The sequence below is a fragment of the Mauremys reevesii genome, linkage group 20, assembly GCF_016161935.1.
Source record: "Mauremys reevesii isolate NIE-2019 linkage group 20, ASM1616193v1, whole genome shotgun sequence".
NCBI classification, from domain to species: domain Eukaryota; kingdom Metazoa; phylum Chordata; order Testudines; family Geoemydidae; genus Mauremys; species Mauremys reevesii.
The window spans coordinates 22,349,200-22,371,839 of NC_052642.1; the positions used below are offsets into that span (position 1 = coordinate 22,349,200).

Here is a 22,640-nt window from a genome sequence, read left to right on the forward strand (position 1 = left end):
CTTTAGAGATTCAGGCTGCATCATACTGGTAACTGCTAAATGGGTACTATCAGTGGATCTGGGAGCATGGTCAGTGATAATCTCAAAATGTTTTTAAAACTACCAGTACATATCAGTCCAGTGATCATTTCACCAGTGAAATGCAGCTGCCTTTGGGGTAAAACAGCAGACAGGTGGACAACCAACAGGGCAGGAGAAAATGTAGCTAAGGACACCAAGACAAAGCCTTACTACTCTTCTGAAAAATGCTATGGGATTTTTAGCATCCATGCAAGGACAGAACCTTAATTTTCCTGAGGTCTTTCCCAACAGACCTTCACATATTAAAATATATGGATCAGTATTTATACACCCTGGAAAGTTGAAGGGCTGTATTGAAACGTGCTCCCAGGTGGTCTCGATAGTTCAAACTCAATACTGTGCCTTCTGGCAATACACCATTCTTTCTGGCAGATGTTCACTCTCTGAGATGCATTGGGTTTTCTCTTCCAGGGATGCACTGGTTACCAGTACTGTGAACTGCATGACTAGTTTTGTGTCTGGATTTGTCATTTTCACTGTGCTTGGATATATGGCTGAAATGAGGAATGAAGAGGTGTCGGAGGTTGCTAAAGATACCGGTAGGGGAACTTATTTTATTGCTGTCTTAAATTTCCTCTGAAGTTTTGATAGAACTTGTTTGATTACATTCCAGATGGGGAGATATTCTTATCATCGAAACATGACCATGTAATCCATTTAAAATTCAGGATCAGGGGAAAGACCTTGGCTTGGACAAACACGCCAAACTATGCATAATGTTTTGTATCTACTATGATACTACTTTATGGCAAAGGCCCTAACATAAACCAATGAGCAGCATATGGTGTGCAACACAGCTCCAAAATTGTTCTATGAAGAGAAAAGTATGTAGAAATCATGTTACGTCACCAAGTGAACCTTACTGTGGTTACACACAGTAACACTCCCCTGTGGACAAAGGCATTTCCAGGTGTGACTGAACTGGTCCCTCTTTTTCAGAGCAGTAGGATTGACTTGTAATAATTGCCTGTTCTCCCTCTTGGTACCAGGGCCCAGCCTTCTCTTCATTACCTACGCAGAGGCCATTGCAAACATGCCTGCTTCGACTTTTTTTGCCATCATATTTTTCTTGATGTTACTCACTCTGGGATTAGACAGCACGGTGAGTGGCTGAGGGGCCATGAATGGATGGATGGGGTTAAACATTTGGAATTATTCCAGCATCTTCCAAAACAAATCTGCAGAATTGAAACATGAACTCTTCTTTTAATAATAGAGCAACTATACTAATACTTAGAGGTCCTTGGATGAAGGGTGCTAAATAAGTGCAAAATGCATTGCAAACATTCATTAATCTTCATAATCCCTGGGTCAGAGAATAGTACTTATTATCCCTGTTTCAAAATTGGGGAAACCGAGGCACAACAAGATTAAATGGCTTGCCCAGAGTCACACAGTGAGTCAATGGCAAAGCTGGGAACAGAACCCAGAATATTCAACTTCTAGAACCCTGCTTTAACCAGCAGATGATGCTCTCTCTCTTCTTGTATATTGGAAGCATTTAATTACCTGTCTACATGCAAATCAGTGACATGTTTCTAGGATTTTTCACAGGTAACAGGATTTAGAAGGTGGGAATAGAAGGTGGATTTCTCAAAGTGGGACAACATGCTATAAAGATTTTGTCACATGAGCCACATAGTTATTGCAGATTAAGGACCAAATTCAATCCAAAATCAACTCCATTGACTTCATAGTCTTGGCTACAATGAGCCATTTACTTATTATCAGAGGGGTAGCTGTGTTAGTCTGGTTCTGTAGAAGCAGCAAAGAATCCTGTGGCACCTTATAGACTAACAGACGTTTTGCAGCATGAGCTTTCGTGGGTGAATACCCACTTCTTCGGATGCAAGTAGTGGAAATTTCCAGGGGCAGGTTTATATATGCAAGCAAGAAGCAAGCTAGAGATCAGGGGCGGCTCTAGGCACCAGCAAAACAAGCTGGTGCCTAGGGCGGCCAAATCTAGGGGGCGGCAGGCTGGGCCGGCGGACCTGCCGCAGTCATGCCTGCGGGAGGTCCACCGGAGCCCCGGGACGACCGGACCTGCCGCAGGCATGACTGCGGAGGGAGCGCTCGTCCCGCGGCTCGGCTGGACCTCCTGCAGGCATGACTGCGGCAGCTCAAGCGGAGCCGCGGGATCCGCGAACCGTCCGCAGCCACGGGAGGTCCAGCCGCGCCGCGCGACCAGCGGACCCTCTGCAGTCATGCCCGCGGGAGGTCCGCTGCTCCCGCGGCTCCGGGGCGCCTCCCGCGCATGACTGCTTGGGGCGGCCAAAACTTTAGAGCCGCCCCTGCTAGAGATAACGAGGTTAGTTCAATCAGGGAGGATGAGGCCCTGTTCTAGCAGTTGAGTGAAAACCAAGAGAGGAGAAACTGGTTCTGTAGTTGGCAAGCCATTCACAGTCTTTGTTTAATCCTGAGCTGATGGTGTCAAATTTGCAGATGAACTGGAGCTCAGCAGTTTCTCTTTGAAGTCTGGTCCTGAAGTTTTTTTGCTGCAGGATGGCCACCTTAAGATCTGCTATTGTGTGGCCAGGGAGGTTGAAGTGTTCTCCTACAGGTTTTTGTATATTGCCATTCCTAATATCTGATTTGTGTCCATTTATCCTTTTCCTTAGAGACTGTCCAGTTTGGCCGATGTACATAGCATTATTTATTATTTGTAATATGGTAGTTACAGGGCCAGCTCTAGCGTTTTTGCCACCCCAAGCACGAAAAAAAAGCCGCAATTGCGACTGACGGCAATTCAGCAGCAGCTCTACCGCCGGTTCATTCTACGGCAGGTCCTTCCCTCTGAGAGGGACTGAGGGACCCACCGCCGAATTCCCGCTGAAGAGCCGGAGGTGCCGCTCCTCTTTATTGGCCACCCCAGGCACCTGCTTGCTACGCTGGTGCCTGGAGCCAGCCCTGGGTAGTTCCTGTTATGTGCTAGGCACTTCCCACACATATGAGACAAAATCCCTGTCCTAAAGAGATCAAGGTCTCTGAAGACATGATGGGGATGTTTCCAGAGCAGTCATCTCAATCCTATCACTCAGACACATGCCAAAGGTTCATTGTGCTAATTGTATCTTATGGTATGTCTACACTTAAAACACTAAAGTGGCACAGCTGTAGCGCTTCAGTGTAGACACTCACAACAGTGACCCGAGGGGTTCTCTGATTGCTACAGGTAACCCCTCTCCCCAAGAGGTGGTAGCTAGGTTGACAGAAGCACTGTTTCCCAGGGATTAGGTTGGCGTAGCTCTGGCTGTCCGAGGGTGTGGATTTTTCACATGGCTGAGAGATGCAGCTATGGTGATGTACATTTTCAGTGTACACCAGTTGGGGGTGGGGAGAAATGCAGGATGGGAAGGATGCTTTCTTTCTTTCTATGATTCTTTGCTGTGCTTTTCAGTTTGCAGGGATGGAGGGGGTGGTCACTGCAGTGCTGGACGAATTCCCACATGTTTGGGGAAAGCGCAGGGAATGGTTTGTTCTTGGTCTGATCATCACTTGCTTCCTGGGGTCATTAACAACCCTGACATTCGTAAGTACCGCACCCAACATTGTGAACCTTGCTTATTGGCAGTAGGCTCTAGCTGACATCTGCAGGAGAGAAGTGTTTCCCAAACAGAATTTCAAGGAGTCTCATCAAATATGTGAAACGCTCTTAATCCAGTTGAGAGGAGCTGTTTTCCTTATGGAGTCAGAGACTGTCGGTGGAATGAATGTGAGCAGTCGCACTCATGAGGGAATCTGACAGTGTTGTAACTTGACAAAGTTCCAGTGTACAGTACATAATAAATCACACAAATACTGCTCAGACTGGTACTACACCACTAAGCAGGTTCATTCCAGCTGTTTAACCTTTCAAACCTGCACTCAAAATCCCAGTTTTTACAAATTTAAAAATTATCAGTTTAATTTTCAAAGGGTTAGAAGTAAATTTCAAATCAAGAAAAGGATGGATAAAAAAATCTTGTTCTAGAAACTAACATAAATGGAATTTAGTGAACTGGAGTCCAGAAGCTCCTGGCACAGGAAAATTGCTCATGTGAATCTGCAGCACTTACATATTCCTTCTCTCAGACAGGCCAAATATTGCTCTGAGTTACACTTGTGAAACCTCTGTCTAGTCATTGGGGTTTCATTGCTGTAACAGGACCACAAATTCGTACTAAGAGGTCAGCTTTTGTAAAAGATGCGGGGAAAAAATTCACTGGCTTTTACATTCCACTGTTTGTTTTATGAGAAATTCCCTCCTGGTTTAAAGCATTTAGAAGGAGCCAGGTTCCTGCAGAAGATGCAATTCTCTTTCTTTGTAGCTGAGTCCAGATCTAGGAGGAAAGAATAGAACCTAATGCTTCCTTTGTTTCCTGCTCAGTAACTAATGCTCAGGGACAGAGAAGGAAGTTGCCATCAAAGGAGGGCATGAAAAAGCACAGATCCCATCTGATTAGCTCATTAAAATCCTACTAGAAATGCCCGCTGCTTTCCTTTCCGTTTTTCTGCATGACCATTCTATTGGCAAAGGATGATCACAGAAAGTTAAAGCAAGGATACTGGACAAGTCGTTAGTACTGTCAAGTATTACTCAAGGCCAGAGCAGGCAGGAAGTGATGGGATAGAGTGAATTTTGCGCTGGTGAATGCTCTTTCCAAATGAAGACAGTATAGGACTAAAGAACGAGGAGTACTTGTGGCACCTTAGAGGCTAACAAATTTATTTGGGCATAAGCTTTCATGGGCTAAAACCCACTTCATCGGATGCATGCAGTGGAAAATACATTAAGAAGATATATATATACCGAGAACATGAAAAAATGGGTGTTGCCATACCAACTATAACGAGACTAATCAATTAAGGTGGGCTATTATCAGCAGGAGAAAAAAAACGTTTGTAGTGATAATCAGGATGGCCCACTTCCAATAGTTGACAACAAGGTGTGAATAACAGCAGGGGGAAAATTAGCATGGGGAAATAGTTTTACTTTGTGTAATGACACATCCACTGCCAGTCTTTATTCAAGCCTAATTTAATGGTGTCCAGTTTGCAAATTAATTCCAATTCAGCAGTTTCTCATTGGAGTCTGTTTTTTAAGTTTTTTTATTGGAGTATTGCGACTTTTAGGTCTGTAATTGAGTGACCAGGGAGGTTGACTAGTAGTACAAAACTACTTCTTCTGGGGATACTGGCTAATCAGTGCCACAATCTCTTTTCTAGGGTGGTGCATATGTAGTGAAGCTGTTTGAAGAATATGCTACAGGCCCTGCTGTCTTAGCAGTGGTGTTTCTGGAATCCATTGCAGTAGCCTGGTTCTATGGTAAGTTTATTTCCGCACTTACAACCCATGCTGACCAGACTCCCAGGCATTTGCCGAATCGTGTTTCTGCCAGCTCTGTGGACAGGGGAACTGATGTCACATAGAAAAAGCAATTTACGGATTACTGAATCTGAAAACAATGTTACCAATTACTTTGTCATGTAAGCACAGTACAGTCTTGATCTCCAGAAGTGTTGGGAGACACTGAATGACTTTGGATAATGGAGGTTTCTGTGTAATGAAAAGGTTGCAGGGACATGACCACACTGTTTCCTGCTGGATGCTAAATGCACTTCCTCGTTATATCAATGTTTGAATAACTTTTCTCCCTGTCACCTCTACCTTCCATTTATTTTCATAGGCATCAACCAGTTTTGCAGTGACATGAAGGAAATGCTGGGCTTCACTCCAGGCTGGTACTGGCGACTCTGCTGGGTAGCAATCAGCCCCATCTTCCTTTTGGTGAGTTCATGTTCTCAGCCCAAGACAGTCACAGTTTACTAGTGTAATACCTTCGAGTTCCAGATATGGGATTTTCATTTACATAATTCATGTTTTACTCTCTAATGCCAGCTTTTGGAAGCTAACAATATCAAATCAATTAGATGAATCTGATAAAAGCAGCTAGGACTAGTTAGTAGATCAACACTGAGTTTGTTTGGGTCTTTTTTGTTATTTAGATAAACGATGATACTAGAAAACTTTAACAACCTGCAACACAGGACAAGACTAATTTGAGCTTTGCTGCTTTACATCTATGTCAGCGAAGTAAAAGATGCTGATAAAAAGCACTGAAAAAAAAGAAATTAAGATAGCTTATAAATCTGTTTGATCAGCCACTGCCTGGCAACTTCAGAATACACCTACCCAAACTCTACCTCACCAGATAGCATCCTTCATAATCAGAAACTGGAGCCAGCGTCCCCATAGCTGACTTGGCAAAAGTTATTACTAACATTTTTAAACAAAGCCTTCATTCTCTGTTCCAAAATTAGTTCACCCTGTCTTTTATTGTTGCTTGGCTTGGATGCAAGGAGAGTAAGTCAAGATGGAGGTTTACGGAGGCAAAGTGTCTAGATTTAAAGCCTACGCTGTGAACTCAAAACAACACAGCTGGGATGATTAATGTGTGTTTAACTCTTTTCCATTTTATTACCTGTAGACAAAGGAGTAAAAAAAACCTATAAATAGATGTTTCACCACAAAAATAATTTATACACTACTGTCCTCTCCATGATCCTGAAACAATAAAACTAAATTACATGAAGAGCAATATAGTTTCAGTGATGTGGTTACTAGGCAAAATTGATATTTACAATCTCTATGGAAACTAAAATAAGAAAAGCCCAGACGTAGGTTTGGTGGTTCTCTATGTGAATTATAAACATCTAGTGCTGGGAATCCTATGATGAAATTCTGTGAAAATTAAGTTAGGATGCTTCCCAAAACAGTGACTAACATTAATTTTGCAATGTACCAGTTTAATACTTAAGAACCTTAGGTTTGACTTCAATGGGAACTGGAAGTGCTGAGTATCTCACAGGGTCAGATCCAATATACTTTAGCATAAAACTGGAACGCTGCAATCTTAGTATTAAAGTAAGAAGAAAAACATATAAATCCAAGAACTATTGCATTCTACAAGTCAATCTGAGGTACCAGGGATCACAATGATTTCTGGCCTATAATCAACACAAAAGCTGGCAAGTAATCTCTCAACCATAGAGCATCTGCAGGCTGCTGACAATGGATCAAGTTCTGGAGAAGACTGACAAATGCAATGAGTTGCTGCTGTAGATAGTGAAAAGTCCTCTATTTGGTGTTAAGGAAGAGTTTTAGAAGTACTTGAAGAAAAACTAGAAGTTCCATGTGACCTCAAAGAATTCTTGAAACATTTATACAACTAGTATAATACTATTTAAGCTTGACAAGCATGGAGTTACACAAGAAAACACTCACTTATCTTTAACTTTTCACCGTCTGCCTGGAGAACACATTCAAAAAGCTGAACTCTGAAGAAAAGTGCATAAAGATAAAAATGGTACATGAACTACTTCAAATTTGCAGGTGACATCTTTGTTTAACCCCTGAAAGAACTTGAAAAGCAAGGAATATAGATGTGTGTTAAAAATACACAACATAAAAAACATTTTCTAATGAAATTGTGGAAGAGGAGGGAAAAAAATCACACTAGATCAGAATAAATTATAAACTTTTATGGAGCATATGTGGGCCAAGTGGTGCATAGCATTCCAAACCAGCCCAACAATAAAAGGGTGAGAGGAATCAAAGTTGGATGAATCCTCTGGAAGGGTAAACAGTGTCTTCAAGAAAAAATTCTCTCACCCCTGTTCATTACTAGACCTAACTATTGGCTACGGGATTCTGGATATTACTGGATTCAAATGGAATTTTTTTTTTTTTTTTTTTTACCATTCTATCTTAAAATTCAGTAGAATTTTAGAATTGGTATTCAAACATACAATACCAGATCAGATCTGTGGTCCATTTATACATCTAAGGTCTAATATGATCCTTGGATGTATAAACAAGTATGGAGGTGATTTTTTACCTCTGTATACAGCATTGATAAAGCTGATAGTCGAATATTGCATCCAGGTCTAGTGTCCACATGCTAAAACGGATATTGAAAAAGTGGAGCAGGTGCAGAAAAGAGCTAGAAAAATTATTCAAGGACTGGAGAAAATACCTTCCAGTGAGAGACTTAAAGAGCACAATCTGTTTAATAAATAATAATTTAAAAATGTTGAGAGGTGACTTGATTATGATGTATGAATACCTTCAAGGGTTGAAAATACTGGGTACTAATGGTCCCTTTTGATCTAATGGAGAAAGGCATAACAAGAGCCAATGGCTGGAAGTTAAAGCCAGGCAAATTCAGATTGGAAATACTGTAAGGCGCACATTTTTAACTGTGAGGGTGCTTAACCATTGGAACAAACTACCAAGGGAAATGTTTGTACCTCTCTTGCTCTTGATGTCTTCTAGAAAATATGCTTTAGTCAGACAAATTATTGGGCTTGACACAGGCGTAACTGTGTGAATTTCTCTGGTTTGCAATCTACCAGAGGTCAGACTAGGTGATCTAATGGTCCCTGCTGGCCTAAAAATCTACGACTCTAGTCCAATATCCTGTTGCTCTGTTTGGATTCAAGAATACCCAGAACAGGTCATTATGGAATAAATTGTCCGTAAGAGGAATTTTCTTCCTAATATCTTATCAGCTAAGGTGGCTTATGACCTAAGCATGAGGGTTTACATCCTTTCTAATGTAACTGTGGATTTTCTCATTATTCATATAAGTGCTTAATCCTTTTTTGAATCCTGCTATGCTTTTGGTCTCAATGATTTATTGCAGCAGTTGGTCCCAAAGGCTAATTACGTGCTGTGTATTTGTAATATTTTGTTGCATTTTTATTTCAGTTCATCATTTGCAGTTTTATGTCCAGCCCTCCTGATCTACGGCTTTTTGATTATAACTATCCCTACTGGACCACTATAGTGGGTTACTGCATAGGAACCTCCTCTGTTATCTGCATTCCAATCTACATGGCTTATCGGTTGATAATCACCCCAGGAACATTTAAAGAGGTATCTGATGTGTTTTATTTGTTCAAGTTCATTTTTGATGGGATGTACTTCCCACCCCACTACCCAGCCATACATAAGAAGAGGTGGGGAAATACTGCCTAGGCACTTAAACAAAAAAGATGGTCTGTAAATGATGCTCCCATATTTGCCAGGTGCTGGATGTATGGATCAGCATTGTAAGAAATATCTCTTTAACAGTTAAATCACGCCATTAATACAAAGGAATGGTGGGTTATGTATGATAGCAGAATGCCAGCTCTGCAAATAATTAACGTTGAGAATTCCTTTCTGTTTAAGAACAACTCTTCTGAGTGCTCTAAAATCCACACGGTTGCACAGATTGCCTTGAAATTAGCTGTGCCACATGGGGATGTGGGGTAGACTAAGTGATTGAAATTTGGGGTTTTCTGAGCAAGCAGTTCCTGAGATACAGCTGTCCCCAGGAAATCAGCTTTTCTTAAGGTTGACAGATTCTATCAACCTTTTTTTGCTCAGACCTAAGGCTCAAGCCATGGCTCTGCATGCCCAAAGGATCTCAGTCACTCAACATTTACCCCAGCCAGTGCAAGGGACCCACTAACCTTTTGGAGGAGCAAAATTGAAAGTGAGTTCAGCTCTTTAGGCAAACGCATGCCAACACAAATCAGTGGATTACTCTGTGCACATGTGAACAGAATCCTGAAAGAATTACTATCCAGGCACGATTCACGGGACCTGTGTGACTCAAGGGGACATTACGGCCATTGAACCTGAGCAATACCCAGTTCAAACCCAAGCCGGGGTAGAAAGCTGAAATGAAACCTAGGCATGTTGCTATAAACTGCCTTTGTCCAAGGGTGTTTTTTTTATTTTGGGGAAATGTAATCTGAGTATAGCAGAAACTTCAGAAGGCATTTGTGCTATTTCAAAAAGAAAAGAAATTACACATGTGAATGATTGCTGGGAGAGGAAGGGGATGTAGGAGGCAGAGGAGTGGAAGGGACGAAGGGTTTGGGTCTTCAGGGCGGCAAGGGTGTTATACAGAGAAGATAAATGGGGAGTGGTTTTGGGACTCAGGTCAGGGGGAGAGAGTGGGGATTATGGGGAAGTGTTAGGGCTGACAGAGGTGGGTGGCAGGGTAAGTGAGAGGAATTGGGGTACCTGTCATCCCCACATTCTTCTCTTCCATGTGTGTGCTGGGAATAGGGGGACTCTTACCCTCTTGGGGTGTCTGAGCTCCTCTCCCTACCCGCTTCTCATGTGAACTAGATTCGCAGATTTCTACCCATTTCCTTGTGCACACCTGGCTTCTCAAGTGTTACTGGCTTGTTACAAGGGGAGGGTAAGGTGGGAATGGAGGCGGAGGGTGGGCTACATATTATGGGGGATGATGGCAGAGGAAGGTGGAGCAAGAGAGCTCTACCAATCTTCTCTCATACTTAAAGTTACTGTTCTCCTTGTGTAATAAAACTTGATTTTGGGGCACCGACGACTCTCTCACTGGGCTTTTAGTAACTCCAAACATTTCAAAGCACAACCATTATCCCTATTTCACTGTAACAAGGTGGGGGGTGGGAGAGGCACACACTTAGGTATCACACAGCAACATCCTGGAGAGAACAGGGGAGTCAGAAAACCTGGGCTCTATTCCCAGCTCTGCCTCATGCTTATTGGGTGAACTTGGCCATGTCACTTTACTGCTCTGTGCCTCAGTTTCCCCATCTGTACAATGGGGATAATGATGTTTCCCTCCTTGGCAAAGTGCTATGAGACCTATTGATGAAAAGTGCTATGTAAGAGCAAGGTATCATCATCATTAACTGGCCACAACTGCATCTCAGCTGTACACCTGCATGATAACTAAAACTGCCTAAACCACCACTAACTCCTACTAACAACATTTCTGGTAAAAAAAAATCTAGGAAATTCACTGACAAAATCTAGGAAATCTAGGAAATTCACTGACAAAAAACTTCGCTAATGGAGAGTTAAGGTTGCCCAATGGTATCTTGTGTCCTCAAAGTGCCCAAAAACCAGGAACTGAAGAGTTAAGGTACACACCCATGCAACCTTAACTCCCCCTCCTCGGAGCAATGCCTCATACACCTGTAGCACATGCTCACACACTATCTTTGCACAGTACTACACTGGAACTACCTACACGTGCCCTACACTGACTCCATCTGCTAAATTTTACAATCTCTTCACCCTTATGCACATGATGCCATCTCACACTATGCTTTCACTTACCCATCATTAAACCCACAAACCACACACCTCCCACCTAGCTGATGAGAATCCCCATGGCAAGAGGATCCATGTGCCCACTGCTACATAACACAGAGCTTAAATAAGGCATACTGGATCTTTCAAGGTACACATGGACCTCTTTCCTTAGATTACACACGAGGGTTAGGGAAAAGGGCCATACACACACCAAGAGGGGCATAGACCCCCAGATTGTCTCAGATTACAATCACAGCTCGGTCAAACTCTCCAACTAACCTTCCCCTTTCGATACAGCTATACCTACACAGTGAATGCAGCTGGAATGCACCCAGGCAATTCCCGGGGATTACTGCCAGCTCCAGGGCCGCAGACTGTGGGCATGAACCTTAACTCTCTATTGCCTGGTTTTCAGAAGTCTGAGTTTTTCAGAACTCAGTGTTCTGAAGGGCACAAGATACCACTGTAACCTTCATTCTGTGTTAGGTTTTTTTGGTCAGTGAATATTTAAGATGGCTAACTGCTGAGAATGAGTGCCACTGAAAATCAGCTCATGTGGCGCCTTTGGCACAAGTGCCATAGGTTGCCTACCCTTGGGTTAGAAGATAGGGGCCTAGCAATATATTCCGAAGAGGTTCAGTCAACTCTAGCCATAGGCTGAGGAAGCAATACTAGTTTTGACCTAAAATCTATATAAATACACCATCCTGCTTCCTCCACCACAAAAACAAAACAGAAATAAACACAACCACCAAAACCATCCACCCCATATTTTACACAAGATCCACAGCAAGCCGGGATGTAATTTGGAAACTTTAATTATTTATATGTAAATATCCATTCAGAAGAGATATGCTCAATAAAGTTGATAGTATTTAGGTAAATGATCATGAGGACATTAATGCAAAAGCTCTGTAAATTAGCCTGGATGCTACCATTTATGTCAACTAAAAATATATAAGTTTGTACTTCTATGCACTTTACATCTTTAAAGTGCCATACAAACAAACTAAGTTTCACAACACCTATGTGACACAGGTAAATATGTGTATCTTTTAAAGGTGGGTCAGATTTTTCTTTAAGCTAAATCCTTTACAGTGTCCCTTTTCAAGTAACTGCAAAGTTCTACTTGAAATCTAAATTTGCACAACTTTCATCTAACATGTGTTTTCTTCTCAACAGCGTATTCTAAAAAGCATTACCCCGGAGACAGCCACAGAAATTCCCTTTGGGGACATCCGCATGAATGCAGTTTAAGTAACATTTTTTTTGGGGGGGGAGGGGAAAAGGTGTAAAAGTTTAACTTTCCCCATGCTCCCCAACCCTCCATATTCCCCTTTCCAAAGAATTGAGTTTCCAGCTGAGCCAAGGAATGGGTGGGCGTTTTCCATGGAGGCCCAGACAACGGCAATGTGCATCTGGAAAATTGGTGCCTCCAGCATACAGATCCAAGCATTTCAACAAAATCTGCTGCGCACTTCAAACCAGACTACGAGTTCACAGCTGAACGGATTAATTCTGAAAACATGAGGATGCATAAACCACTATAGGATGAGTATCATCTATTAGGATTAGATTTAGAATCTCAAATCTGTGACAGTACTCCTGTATTTTTCTCAATGTGATCATTTGTACTGGACCATGTTGTATTTGCTTCTAAAGATCTCATTGCTTAAACTGAGTTGAAAAATACAGGAAAATAGTTCTGATAGCCATATATTACCTGAGTAATACAGAGTTTTCTTGCTTAAAAATAATAGGACCCTCAGATCCTTGTTTTGCTGTGGAGTAGGGAGAGAAAGATGTAGGAAACAACCCTGAAAAGCACTATGTATGAAGACTGTGTCCAGTTGCACACACAGTTGGTAGCATTATTCCCCTTCCTTCTTTATACCACTTACTTTTCTGCACTTTATGGACCACACCAGTTTTCATTAGTTATTTCTTGCATAACAAGCACTTCACAAAAGAATGATTTTTAAAATTCGGGACTTCACAAAATACTCAGCCTCTTCTCTATTCTCCTCTGGTACCAGTTATACAAAACCCTCAGCCCATCCAGCTCTTGGTCATAGGTCAGCTGGCAAATGTTTAAGTTGTTAGCAACTGCTACACTCTGGTGCCATCTCCCTGTCTCTTTTAGCTGTATATTCACGATGATATTTTACAGACAGACTTAGCTTATTTATTCCTTTAGAAACTGTAGCCCCGTGGTGAATTGTTTGGAGGTCAGATGCTAGAGGTTGGACCATCAGAGCTACATCGACTTCTTTTACAGCTTTTTATCGGAATCAAACTGTGTTTTTTCCTATTGTTTCCTGTTGCAAAACTAAAGCTTAGGGTAACACTTTATACTGGTTGGCACAAATATCAAGTCTAAAAATTCTTACAAAATGTCATGAAAATTTACTAGCTCATGTACTAAATCGGCTCATCCAGTCTTTATCCTGAAGATAAAAATAACGAAAAAACAATGCTATTTTACTCACTCTGGGCCAGTGGTGAGTAGAATTCTGAAAGGATGAATTCTAATCATAACTTGATATATACTTAATTGAGGTATTTAATTCCAAATTAAGTTCTACATACATTTAAATTCATAATAGTCTATAAGTACTTATGCCTGTCAAGCCAGAGGGAGGTTAAACAATGATTACTTTTGAACTCAGTTGCATTTGCCAAACTGAATTTCAGGACCGTGGAATGACTATGCAGCTATATGGAAATTGCTTAGTTAACCCAATGCAGTTAACAAGTAAGTAAAGGAGACGTGCATTATACTATTATCCTGTCACTAAAGCCTCACCAAATTTTATTATAAAACCTATCACAACTGAAGCTAAAACAGAACATAAAATCTCCTTGTACATCATGATTTGCCTATGTTAAAAATGAAGAGGTTCCATACAAGAATTCATGTAGGTGAGCATCAAGAAATTTCTTCTGAAAGCAAAAGCTTACACTGATACATACTACAAAGAACAGATGATTTGCACAGAGGAGTGCAACCATGATGTTTTTTGCCTTTTGAATACTATACCATTTTCATCTTCTCTCACAAGACTTTTCTGCTTATGCATATAGACACCCACTTCAAATAATGTCTCTTACACTTAAGCCATAGACTTAAGATCACTTGTGTTGTAGGTCTCTAGCCTAACTCATTACACAGAAATAATTAAGAGTGATGAATGATTAATTCCATCTCAACTGCTGACAAAGGCTTACTAGGACCACACAAGTCATTTCTATAGGGAATAATGTCTCACAGTGCCATGAGAAAGATAAAATGAATCCATGTCTCACTGGATGATGACTTGCAAGGAGTAACTTAGCAATTTACCCCTCACATATATTTAAAAATGGCTTCTAAGATGGACTTAATTTTGAGGGGACTCACACACAGTGTATCTGCAGGATTTGAAGAAGTTATTTAAAATATGTCATAGGCTATTTTATAAAATGTATAAAAACATCAACAATTTAATATTCAAAATTAAAACTGACAAACCAGAAAATTAGAAACCATTTGATAAATTGTCAGAAGTTCAACTTTTTCTGTCATAAGTTTATTGCTGAAAAAATACATATGAAGTGACAGGGTAGGGCAAGCAGGATAATTACATATTCCTACCATCTAATTTGGAAGGAAGAAGTCTTACTATATCTTCTCTATTCTCCCTAATTTGTGAAGTGTTTGGTTTTTTTTTTTTAAATGGATACATATTCCAAGCTGAATTGTTGCCTGAGCTAATAGCTTTCCTGTTCCTTGCTAGGCTCATTCAATGACAGCTTTTCTGAGCCCAAACAGCACTGTTTAAAAAGGGATTTTTCCATCTCTGCTTTCTAACTTACAGTAAATCCCAGTTGCAAACACTCCTTCAAAAGACATTTGTCTGTCTTCTGTCAGGAAGGAGATGGGGGTGGTTAGGTTCAGTAAGAGCATTATCTGCATTGAAACCAAAGTTTTCTTCCCAAGCCCTTGTGCAGAAATTGAAACTCAGGACGAGTTCTGGTGGAATAATAACTTTGCAGAGTAATAACGGCAGACGTCTCTGCTTTTTAGTGGGAGGTGGAAGAGTACTGGGACTCTTCAGCAGTAACATTATGGTGCCATGTTACAGCTTTATAGATGTAACTGCAATTGCAAAAAAAAATCTTCACTTGCATTATTTAGACAATAATACACAACAATCTGACTTTCTGGGTGGTTACAGCATAGAAAATTGATTAATTGCCCCAGAAATACCAGTGTTTTCTAGAGGACTAGGAGACAACCAGGAAGTCCTGAGTTTAAAAACAAGGCCACTGACCCACTGTGTAACCTTGGGCAAGTCATTTGTTTTCTCAGACTCAGTTTCCGAGATGAAAAATTAAGATAAGCTTGCTTGTTTCACTGGAGTTCTGTGAGGACTGATGCCTTTTACCACACTTTGAAGGTGAAAAGCACTGTAGACATGCAAAGTACTAGGAAGTAATTTTCTAGAACTATAGATTATAGTTCATAATTGGTGTTACACATTTTATATGCTGTAAAAGGCAGATGGGCTGAACTGTAAATTTGCTGAGCATTACTGACAGGCCTAGAACATTATTTGCTGACAGCCACTCAAGAAGTCCGACTCCCTTGTAGAATTTTTCCTTCAGTAACCAGTAAGAGTGTCTTTTAAAAGTTCATATAATCACTAATGACAATATCAGCTGTTTCCTTTATTGCTTTTTCAAATTGGAAGGAAAACTAGTGTAATTTAATTACAAAGAATATGGACCTGATCCCACAGTATAATCCTATCAGCTTCCACAGTGAATGTAAAAACATACCAAATCAGAATGGTAGCTCTTCACATTTTTTTGCAGGGGCTAACATGACTACATAAGGTGCTAGGCAGTGTGGGATCATGCCCCTTGCCACTAACGAGGTTGTTGATTCTCAAGACACTGGCAGCCTGATTCAACTCCCAGTGAAATCAATAGGATTGTTATAATTGACTTTACTATGAGATGGATCAGATCCCTAAACATGAAACCACGGTTTTGGCAATCTGATGAGGCAAACTAGGGCCCTGATTCCACAAAGCACTTAAACATGGGCCTGACTTTAAGCATGTGAATAGTCATCCGGAGGCTACTCACTTACTTGAAGTTAAGCTCATGCTGGGTGCTTTGCTGAATCAAGGCCTAGGACACAAGCATCAGCTTCCCCATTAACAAGCCTTATTAATCAGAAAGTTTCAAGTTGTTGTAAGGCAAACTCCACAATTAAACAAAAGGTTAACTTGGTTGCCAGACCGTGGTAAAATTAACTCCCAACACATCTTGGAGTCACTGAACCACTGACTAACTATTGTACTTGTATGCACTATCTAAAGGAAATAAGGTGTATGCTAAGGTTGGGGCAGGTTTAAAGTTACTTTTTAATCTTTTAATGCTTTCTGAGGAATGAGTAACAGGCACATTCTGGATATCTAGAATATCAAGAGAACATTCAGATTTCTGAAGGGAAAAGGTTAGATAAGGTAGGGCCGTTTCTAAACTACTGAACTTCTAAACTTTCTGAAACTACTCAGACATTATAGCTGGGAGATGCATTTTACTTCATATAACAAGACAAATCAGAAGTGGTATCACTTTTCTTCTCCTTCCTGGAAGTTCCTTAATATTGATGATAACCAGTATGACTCATAGTATTAAAATACTGGGACACAGCACAATCAGCTTAAGTAATTTCATCATTCAACACACACAAGATGTGTAATTATAATGTGGTAGTACTGCCCACAATCTGCGCAATGCTTGCCAAGCACAGATGAAAATATAGATCCTGTACTAAAGAGCATTCAATCTTAAAAAAACATGCAGGAGGGACACCCTTTAAATCATTTCCTTTCCTCTCCCTACAATGATCAATTGTCCTGGGTTTTAAGGGAATGAGTCCATAAGCAGGGGAAGGAACTGAGAGAAATGTTTTCTTTGCATTTATTATTTATTCTGCGTTATGTAATTGCAGAAGTGCACCATGTTCTCATTTACAGTCTTGGATTTCCATGGAAGGCTGATGACTGGAAATGAAACTTTCTTTAAGAAGTTGAAAACTGCCCTGTTGCTTCATGAAAGTTTATTTGCTGTTGAGTTCATGGTTCAGAATTCAGTTGAGCAATTCTGTAAATACAATACAGATAATTTTAAATGACTCTGGGTTCTTCACAAGGAAAATCCATACTGAAGTCTTCCCAGTGCATTCTGAGAACAGGGCAGTCAGGAAGCCTTTCAAAAGTATATTAAAATGCACAGGCCTTTCTTTTTCAGTATAATGCAGATATACCATCTACACACTATATTTCACTCTTTAAAAGCTGAGCCATCAAGTTGCTTTAGTTCCTGTGAACTTTTTAATTGAAGGCTGGTTTGAGTTTTTTTAAATCCTCCAGTCTTGTCACAGGTTGTTCTCCTAACAGTGTGTTAGGAAAATCAGTCATGTCAAATCATCTCTGGCTAGCTCAGAGACAAGCAAACTGAGGCCACATTGTCTGACTTCATTTATTTTTATCATTATTAATACTTGACTTTCTTTTCACATCCTTCTTAAATCATTTATGAGTCATCAACAACTGTCCCTCAGCTCAACAAGTAGATCTAGATACCTGTATTAGACATGGAATGTTACACCTTTGGCCAAAACCTTAGTTCTACTGATGCCACACAGGATTTGGAAGCATTTCAGGCAAATGGATTCCTTCTCCTACTCCTTGGCTCACCTACCACAAAACTAGAGCCGCCAGTAAGTAGCACACCTTGCTATGAACAGTGATAAGGGAACTTCCAGAACCAGTTTTATCTTTGTGAACTGGGAGCGTGTTTACCTTTCAGACTTTAGTAAGAGAATTAAACTGGAGTTTTATTTGTATATTCCCTCTAACTTGTATATGATGCACTTGTATTAATTTATGCAGCTGTTTAGTTATGAATGTTCCAAGCTGGATTGTAAGTCATCAGTATGTGCCTTGTCTTGTAAACTGTTATTGTAATAAATTTAATATCATAATAAATATGCACGTGTCTGTCCCATCTCTTGTTGGAGATAAAAGCATGGATTCAGAAAGACACTTGTTTTCCAACACTAAGATTCAGCAAAAAGCAGAGTATCCACACAGTTCACTACGCTGACAAGACTGCCTCAACAAAAGGCGGTGTATCCTCTTAACTGTTTGTATGTTGGCTCGTCCTTGAAAACATCACTTGAACTCAACTGTAATAGGAATATTCATGACATTTGTTTAAACAGAATCACAAAAGCAAACTTCTCCACATTTGGAATAGATGATTAGTTGCTCAATAAACTTGCATATCAAACCAACTCTAAGGTATTTGTGAATTAACATGGCTTCGCATTTAGATTTTTAAAACTCCTCTTTAATCTCTGTATATGTAAGTCGGATGAACAAATCAGGGAAGCAGATAGACTGACACTGCTACAGTTGAGCACCCAGGTTTGATTAACATTTCCATTCAAGACATATATGGCAGGAATATTAAATTGCACTATTTTCAGACAATTCACCTTAAGGTTTTGTCTTGATTCAAACTTAATGTAGGCAGGTGCAACTCCACTCGAATTTAACCCCTCTATAACAGGAATTTGGCCTGAAGTCGTCAACCACTATCAATATGAACCCCATTTTTGTTCCCTTTGCATTCTGACACTCAACTGAGGATGCAGAGGAACCTCAAGCTTATCTCCCATTCTACTACTGAACTTTTACAGAAGAAAAGGTGTTTTATTATTATTGATTTCCAAAGGGAAAGAGAAAATAAAGCAGATGGAACATCATATTCAGTATTTTGTAAATCACCATTTGCAGCTGAGATAACCAAAGCCTTGGCAGGCAATGCCTTCTCAAACACACTCCCTTTCATGGAAAATGTTTAATTCATTGTAAACAGAACTATAAAAGGACCAGTCCACACATTTGTTGCTTTTCCCAACCTTGCTACTGCTAACATTTCCTCTAACCACTGAGTAGGTGTATAGAAATGAGTATCCTTTCTCCCTGGCCTGCATTAATCAATCAAAACCAGGGTTATCCAAAAGCAAAATACCCAGTTAAACATTACTAAAATATATTGCAACTGGGTTTAGAAAAGGCTGAAGCAATTATTTTGGTGAGGGTTTGGAAAGTTTTCAAAGCAAGAGGGTGCCAGGGTAGATAAGAGAGAAAACTTGGTGGTTAAGATGAAGGGTCAGAAGGGGCCTCTTTTGGCTTAGCCTAGGGACAGTCTAACTGAAGGCACTGGTGGTTGACCACATCACTTTCTAGTTCAGTGCAGTCAGACTGATAAAACAGCTTGTGATTTCCCTGTAAAATGTAAAAGCAGATATATTACCAATATTAATAAAAGCAAAAACCAATTCTGTTCTAAGAAACATTTTATGGCCTGTTGAAAAGGAGTACTGAAGGTTCTGGCATCATTTCCCAAAACTGACTAGAACAATAGTGACTCACCAGCTGTTCCCAAACATTTACTACAAAATGTTTTAGTCACACAAACCACACTGGGAGGCTCCTTGATGAGACATTTTTAAACTTGACAAATTCACCCATGTCAGTGCAACACTTTCCATCATCCTTAGCAGTTCACAAAATATTAGGAAATTAATTCTCTATTTGAGGAAGGGCTGGAGTTTGAAAGAATTGTATGTGATACCTCTAATTGTGTGTTGCAGATCTTCATGATTGGAATATACAAAACCTGTTTCCCAGCACTTCAAAACAGTAAGGGATATTTACAACAATAGAGCATTTCCTAACCTTCTAATCAAGCACGGATAGATGAATTGCAGGGCATTTCCTGAGGTATTAAGAAGCAGGTGGTCCAAACTGCAGTTGAGAGATGCCTTGATGGTATTAATCCCTGGAAAATGCCTCGTTCCAAATTCTTTGTTGCTACTATGAAAACTGAGTGCATACGGAACAGACGTAAGGATATTTTATTGTTGCTATATTTACCCACATGACTATATAGAGCATTTGAGCATTAATGTCTCCTATAGTGGACAACTGGACTGCTCAAATCAGATCTCGGCATTCCACTCATTGTTTCATACATCTCTGACATGCCTCACTCACTAGAATTGTGCCTGTACTGAACAAGAACAGAAACTGGACCAGGAGATGCAGGCAAGTTCAGGAAGGATTATGGTATTTAATAACAACCTACTTTTTTTACACCGTAATTTTCAGGGGCACTTTATATTGAGTTTATAAATCATTTCAAATGTCACATCTTTTTGCATTAAAGATTCATTTGGAACAATGCCATGTTCAACCTCATAGATTTCTAATGGCACAGCTAAAATCTAATGACGTAACTAAAGCAGTGCTCCAGAGCACAAAGACAGATAATCAAGAGGAGGAATATCATGAACATTTCGCCATTTCTTCCAAAAAATTATCCTCGGATTCCCTTGTTTATAGTTACTAAATATGTGGAAATGAAAAGGGCCTCAACACAAAAAATTAGGGAAGAATGTCTAGAAAAATGTGTACATTTCAAGAGGGAAATTAAGATAAGATTTATGCAGTGTTAAACACTGAGTAGCATGGCAGTGTAAAACTCTGATTCACTTGGCATCCGCACATTATGCATGTGTTGGTGATGGCCTGTTGTATGTAAATGGACATATTCTATGGCGCTGTCCCAAATAAATCTGAATTTGGTCAAAGATACTGCAGAATCAGTCAAATACTCACCTATAGGTAATCCTTCAGAAAGCCGAACCTGACCTTTTTTCTTTTTAGTTTTAAATCTGCGTATGTGAGTTTAGTGCTATGAATGATGCTGGAGTGACAGCTGTAGAGAGGGAAAGATTCTCTTTATCCACATAACAGGTACAGAATGGGCAAGCTTCCTCATATTGCCCCATCAGTGTGTAGTAGGAGAGTCCACTTAAGACCATTTTGAAGAGAGGTGAGCAGATAGGTCAGTTTCAGTGTCCACTCAATACTTGGCCTCAGTGTTAAGAAAGCTAATAAAAGTGCAAATTAGTGTTAATGATGGTAGGTTCTGTGAAATTTATTTTTGAGCACTGTTGGCATGTTCAGGGCTTGCATTCTAAAATAGCATAGTAAGGATATACAATACACTAGCTGACCAATGAGGTCTAATCTCAAAATGGTGCACAAAAATCTGACTTTGATGGAGTGATTATTACTGAAAGCCTTCAAAGAGGTATGATGTGTTATCAAGGGACTGTATGAAGAGTTGTTTGGCTGATAAACATGGAAAACTCTTCAAAAACATAGTATGTAGCACAAAGACAAGAGGGAGAGGAAAAAACAAAGGGAACAGGTAAGAAAGCTTGGGGTGAAGCAAAAAGAAATGAGAAGAGAGGTACATGCAGAGGCAGACCTGTTCATAGTCCTAAAAGTGGAGACCACGAACATGACCTGGATGAGAAAGGTTACAGGAAGCTACTGCATGGATTTTAATAGGGGAATTAAATGTTCTCTATCCCATTACAAATCCCCTGATCCCAAACTGATAATCACTGATAAGAGTTTTATAGGATTACTTTTTTTTAAATGTAATATTTTAAAGCATCTCTGGGCTTGATTCTGCCTTCCCTGAATACCCAAATCTCTACCTGAAGCCAATGGCAGTTTTGGATCCACAAGGAATGCAAAAATCAGGGCTTTTTTCAGGGGGAAAATAAATAATTGTAATGAATTGGAAAAAGATACAGGGTCAGACAATGGAAAGTCATGGACACATTTCCTTTTTGGTTAGTTATAATTTCACCCCAGATACCTTGAGTCTGTTATAGACTGATAATGGCTTGTTGGAAACTCAATCCCATTCTTAATATAGAAAAACCCTTGTCCTGGGTATGGTAAACATACTCTAAATCTCAGTATCTTGGCCATATAATTTAGCCTGAAAACACTCAAAGTAATGAGGCTCCATGCAAGTGGTCAGCTGTAATGTTTATTAGGATTTTTAAAAATCTGTTTTTAAATTACAGGAACACAGTAAAATTATATCTAGAATGTCTAAACCATCTTTTCAGCCCCTTTGAAGCCTAAGTTCTTGACACTGGCACAGCCACTGTTAAGTAAAAGATATACACTTTCCAGGAAAAAAATATAAAAAACTACCAGGAGGATTGCGGAAAGTATCATTTAAAAATATGATCTTTGCCAGATTTTCTACTTGCCAAGTTACGGTTTAGAGTGACTTTTACTACTGTTCTATAAACCCCTGAAAAAATGGGTTTATTCTGGCAAGTTTAACATATTAACTATAGCACAATAAGCAGGTATGACTGTAATCCATGAAGTGGAAAGATATAATTGATTTGTCTCATAAGGAAGCAATACTGCAGCTATTTCCACTAAAGGTTAGCAAAATACAGGCATCAAAGAAAGATTTAAGCACTGGA

At 40.0% G+C, this 22,640-nt stretch overlaps 1 protein-coding gene across 3 annotated transcripts in view; it reads left to right on the plus strand.

The window, feature by feature from the left end:
* Nucleotides 1-18,222, plus strand: part of SLC6A4 (solute carrier family 6 member 4) — a 39,149-nt gene extending 20,927 nt beyond the window's left edge. For 2 of the 3 annotated variants that reach the window (XM_039507688.1, XM_039507689.1), the window contains exons 8-14: nucleotides 493-620; nucleotides 1,071-1,183; nucleotides 3,479-3,610; nucleotides 5,287-5,386; nucleotides 5,748-5,848; nucleotides 8,831-8,998; nucleotides 12,386-18,222. In XM_039507688.1, the coding sequence (XP_039363622.1) occupies nucleotides 493-620; nucleotides 1,071-1,183; nucleotides 3,479-3,610; nucleotides 5,287-5,386; nucleotides 5,748-5,848; nucleotides 8,831-8,998; nucleotides 12,386-12,460 (817 nt within the window). In that variant the 3' untranslated portion in view covers nucleotides 12,461-18,222. Of the gene's footprint in view, nucleotides 1-492; nucleotides 621-1,070; nucleotides 1,184-3,478; nucleotides 3,611-5,286; nucleotides 5,387-5,747; nucleotides 5,849-8,830; nucleotides 8,999-9,493; nucleotides 9,910-12,385 lie in introns of those variants that run through there. The other variant, XM_039507690.1, reaches the window with a different exon arrangement.
* Nucleotides 18,223-22,640: the final 4,418 nt, after the last annotated feature.